The following is a 5,444-nucleotide window of genomic DNA, read 5'->3' as shown; positions in this document are numbered from 1 at the left end:
TATAAAAACAATTACACTTAATTTTTTACGGTCTGCATATATAATATAATAATAAGAAGCAGATGAAGATATTAGAAGAAGCTTTATTACCGGCATGAAGTTCATCAGCAGCAGTAATAAGATTAGTGTTAATAGTAAACTGCGATTGAGCCTTTTCATCTCCAAACACCACTTCCTTTCGATGATAATCATTCACCATTAAAGGCTGCTCCAGTTTCTGTGCCACAGCTTCCATTATTATTACTTGGATATCTAAAAATTTTCTTGTTCTTTTGGACTCAAGTGTGTGTCTCTCCAAACACAGCCTAATGCCAATTTATCTATATTGGCACATATTGTGTGTGCATTTAATTTTCTAGGTGTGGATGCAACTTAGTTAAAATTAAATAATATATTGTGAAAGGTTGACGTTAAGATAAAAGAAGAAAGGATCCCGTTAGGGAGACAATGGATTATTTGTACAATGTATACAATGGGCTATTAAGTTACAAAATGAACATCTCCCGTACTATCTAGAATAACCATCCGAGTACTAGCGATAATTAATAAACATCTTTCTAAAAATTTAAACTAATTTTGGAGTTCACCAAGATTCAAAGTCTTGACCTTTCGGATCTAGCACTCTAATACCATGCATGATACCACTCATCCCAAAAGCTTCAGCTAATGGGAAAAGATAACACTAATGATTATATCTCTAATACTCTCTAAATCTCTATTGTCCACATTGTATAAATATTCCATTGGCTCCTCATACTTTCTCAAGAAATAAATATGCCACATGTTTTGTTTACGTCTGCAAGGTTGAAGGCTACTAAATTAATAATAATTACAGCTAGCTAGCGTTTACATTATCTTAATTTTATTACTTTGGAATATTGCATGATCTTCTATTACATATATTTTAGCTTATTACATTTTATTATTAATTACTTCGAAAATTTTTATAGGTAGTTATACCTTACCTTGTTCAATTATTTTAACAAAATCAACAAAATCAAATTGTTTATTAGATTTTCATTCAATTATTGTATGCACCGTGGATTGCACGTTCATCGTTAATATTCATCAGTATCTTATTGAGAATTAGACAATAATATGCTAATTTTTTTTAATTATTGTAAAATAAAAGAAATAATATATAAAAATGAAAATCTGCATTTTGATAATGAATAAATATAGAAAATTAATTTTTAGTTTGTTAATATTAATTAAATTTTTTATTGTAAAATTATTTTTTAAATATTTATCTTTTTGAGACTTTAGAATTTAAGATTAAAATTTATAATTTATAATTTAAAGTTTAAATTTTAGAATTTAAAATTTAAAACAAAAAATAATTTTACAAAAATTAGTGACTAAAATTGGTTCCGGTTAAAATTTTTAATAATCTAAACAAAAATTGCAGCTATTAAACGCTAGTAAAAATAATTCAATATTATGTCTATATTAATCAACTAATTATTGTAAATCACTATTGTCCTCTAAATTATAAAAATTTAATTTATCTTTCAAACCATCGTCTGAGTTTCTAAAAAAAATATACATGTTTTGTGTAAAGTGGAAACTCAAGTGCAGTCGACTTTACGTGAAATTGATATTTGAGAGCCGTAAGATGATTTGACTAATTTGACTAAATTTTTATCTCACAGCTCTCAAATATCAACTTCACGTAAAGTCGATTTCACCTGAATTTTCATCTTTATGCAAACATAATCCTAAACCCTAAATCGTTTGTACATGCATAGACATAACCAAATACAAACTTACAAAATAAAATAAAATCTGTAGCACAAGAATTACATGACATATTTTTTAAATAAGAAGTTAAAAGATAAATATTAATATGCAGATAAGATAATCTGATCTATATATCACGTATTGTCTTATACATTCATATTTTTATTTTTCACTTTAAAATATTAGGTAAATAAATTATTTTTTAAACTAAATTTATCTTAGTTTTGTTTTTTCAACTAAAAATTTTAGTTATTAATCTCTAAGTTATTATGCAAACTTGAATAAACTTAATTATCCATAGCAATTAGCATAAACATAATAAAATCAGAATTCAATATATATATAATTTGTCATTATATAAATAATCATATGTGAATGTAAAATCAGTGACCCATTATTAATTATAGTAAGGATTTCGTTAAGAAGACAATGAATTATTTGTAAAATGTGTACAATGAACATCCTCCATACTATTTAGAATAACCATTCGAGTACTAGCTAGGAATAATAAACATCTTTCTAAAATATTAAACTGATTTTAGGGTTCACTAAGAATCGAACTCTTAATCTTTTGGATCTAGAGCTCTAATATCATGTCATGATACCACTCATCCCAAAAGCCTCAACTAATGAGAAAAAAATAACACTAATGATTATATCTCTAATACTCCATAAACCTCTATTGTACAAATATTCTATTGACTCCTCCTACTTTTTCTTATAGTAATGTTTTTCCCTACTCTTCTGTTACGCGTATTCATCTGGTTCCTGACTTAGATCCTTCTTCTAACAACCATGACCATTTCTTGTTTCCTTTTGTCCGCTTGAAACTTGTTTAACTATTTTTCTTTTGTCCTCATATGGAAGAGAACTAGAGAAGCATCATTCTATTACTTCCTACCAATCTTTTGGATTTTTTTTTTTTTTGAATGAAATATCTCAGTTTTTCATACTTAAATAATTTTTTTGTTCTTATAAAATATTTGGTTTCATTCCTTATAAATATTTTTCTTTTAGTTTAATTCCAATAAATATTTAAGTTTTAGTCCCACTGTTAAATTTCGTTTATATAAATAGATATATACATGCAGTGTAATATTACAATAATGACAATTCGTATGTATGATTTTGCTAGAGAGCTAACTTTTTTTAAACTAATAATTAGCTTAAAAAATAGTTAATAAAACAAATATTAAGGGATAGAGAAAGACAAAATTTAAAAGAAATGTTAAGAAATGTTTCTTGAAAAATTTAATTCTCAATATTTTTCCTTATACCTAATAATATCCTATTACCTATAGCGATTTAAATATTTAATACTAAAAAAAAAACTACTAAAATTGAAGCGAGTATCAATGGATCTTAATAAAATTTAACTTCTAATCCTACTTAGTACGATTTAGCATAGAAAATCCTAATTTGCATTTTTCAGAAAACCCCACACATTTATAATAATTTATGAGCAAATTTATTTTGAGCCCAAATATTGTGATAACCTCATTGACAAGTAAATTGTTAAAAGACTAAACATTTTATACATTTTCGTATTTATACTAAGTTAGTAACAATTTATGTGTGCAAAAAGTGACATAATTCTGGTGACATCATTGTAGTGACATCACTGAGTGTGGAGGATAAATTACATATGTTGAGAATGGAAAACTTTCACATTCCAATTTTCAAATACATTGTTGCAGTGATTTTACTCATTAATTTTAATTATGTATATATTTTATAATAAAAATTAATAACTAAAAAAATAAAAATATTTCTTGTACATGTAATAACCTTTCATTAAGATTATACATATAAGTGAGGAAAAAGGTACGCATACATTATTTGGTAGAGATATAATCATCCATGTTGTCTCTTTGTATCGATTTAAATAGGGGTAGCAATATGTATCCTACTCGCAGGTACTCATCCAACTCGATCCTATCCGAGGGGTAGGGTTGCCAACCCGATCCGCAGTGGGTAGGATAGGGTACAGGTAAGATTCTTGTGGGGTCGGGTTGAGTGCGGGTTGAGTCTCAACCCTATCCGACCAATCCGCACTCTATATATGTTTATGTTATATACTTATATAAAAATATGTTTTAAGTGGATGTTGAATCAAAGACCTCTCACTAAATGCAAAAGATTCTTAACCACTAAAAGAAAATTATTAATTGATAATTTAATATTTTTTTTACATAAAAATCAGTTCTATTTTAAATTATCATCAAGTTATATAATAATGTTGTATATTTTTTGTAACTCGCGAGTAGGGTCGGGTACGCGCAGGTTAAGAGCGGGTAGGGTTAGAATTGGGATATTCTCAACCCGCGGATAGGATAGGGTTGGATTTATATAAAAATCTCAACCTACGGGTAGAGTTAGGGTTGGATCCAAACCCTAACCTACCCTACCCATGTCACCCCTAGATTTAAGGGTTTTGTGTCCAAAATGTTTAGAATTTGATCCTCAGTAAATCTTTTTTTTTTTGTTTAATTATTCTGTCGGTCTCTGTAATTTCACCAAATTTTCGATTAGGTCTTATATATATATATTTTAAATTAGGTCCCTATACTATATCAGATTTTGTAAGTAAATTTCTACCGTAACAAAAACGTTGAAATTAACAGAATATTCTGTTAAATTATATAGAATATTCAGTAAAGTGTTAGACATAGTCAGTTTGTTTAGCAGAATATTTTGTTAATTCTCTATTATTTTTGTTATGATAAGAACTTAATTACAAAATCTAATATGATATAAGAACTCAATCGAAAACAAATATAAAAATCTAATTAAAAATTCAATGACTATAAAAACTGACAAAATAATTAAACCTAATAACAACAATTTTTTGGCTACCATATGATGTAAAGAAGGCGTTGCAAGTTGCAAAAGGCATGACAGTCTATGTACTTTAATTTCTTGATGGCTTCATTACTATTTCCATTCAACTACCTTCACAGTAATAATTTGTTGAGAAATTTATCATGAAGCCAGTTAAGGTGGTAAAAATATTGGTTCAAAGTTGTCTCCTAGCTTAGATGAAATTTAATGCTTCATTTATTGGCTTGAATTGAATTCACAGTAGCAGTAGGTGCTGGTGTTTTGAAATTAAAAGCACTGATGCTATAATAACTCAAAAAAATTAAAGATACATAACTTTTTCTTCTTCTCACAAGCAACGCGTTTTTTCTTCTTCCTTCTTTTAATAATGGTTTAATTTGCAGAGATCCACTTAAAAAAAAAAAAAGTATAAAAACCTAATTAAAATTTTTACAAAACTATATAAATTAACAAAATAATTAAACCTAAATATAGCGCACTAGTTTTTATTATAAGCAGTAATAGGAGGATAATGAACTTTTGATAAAAAAAAAAAAAACAAATTAAAATAATTGATGATATAATTTACCAATTAAAATAATTGATGGTATAGTTTACCCCTTTTGTATCCGATTGAGAGTCACACATCTTCTTCGCCCATGCATCATTACAATTAATTGGTGAATAAAAATAGAATTATCATAATTAATTATTAGACCCGATATTACCTAAAAGCAATCAAGCAAGTTCTTATAATTCTTTACTATATGTTCATCCTGTAGACAGACTTAGGCTTAATTTAATTAAACTTTTATTTTTAAGAATGATAACATCTGTATTTAATAAATTAAATTAAAAATAACTTTTAATAAATATAAGTAATT

The 5,444-nt window shown here is 26.8% G+C and overlaps 1 protein-coding gene across 1 annotated transcript in view; it reads right to left on the bottom strand.

Annotated features, from left to right (window-relative positions):
• The window catches only part of LOC107637951, a 1,068-nt gene extending 766 nt beyond the window's left edge, over nucleotides 1-302 (bottom strand). Inside the window, exon 1 of the mRNA XM_016341177.2 lies at nucleotides 91-302. Within this exon, the coding sequence (XP_016196663.1) occupies nucleotides 91-235 (145 nt within the window). The 5' untranslated portion in view covers nucleotides 236-302. The remainder of the gene's footprint in view (nucleotides 1-90) is intronic.

Source organism: Arachis ipaensis, chromosome B04, assembly GCF_000816755.2.
Source record: "Arachis ipaensis cultivar K30076 chromosome B04, Araip1.1, whole genome shotgun sequence".
NCBI classification, from domain to species: domain Eukaryota; kingdom Viridiplantae; phylum Streptophyta; class Magnoliopsida; order Fabales; family Fabaceae; genus Arachis; species Arachis ipaensis.
The sequence above is the reverse complement of the archived record's forward strand: the minus strand, read 5'-3'. Positions and strand labels throughout refer to the sequence as shown.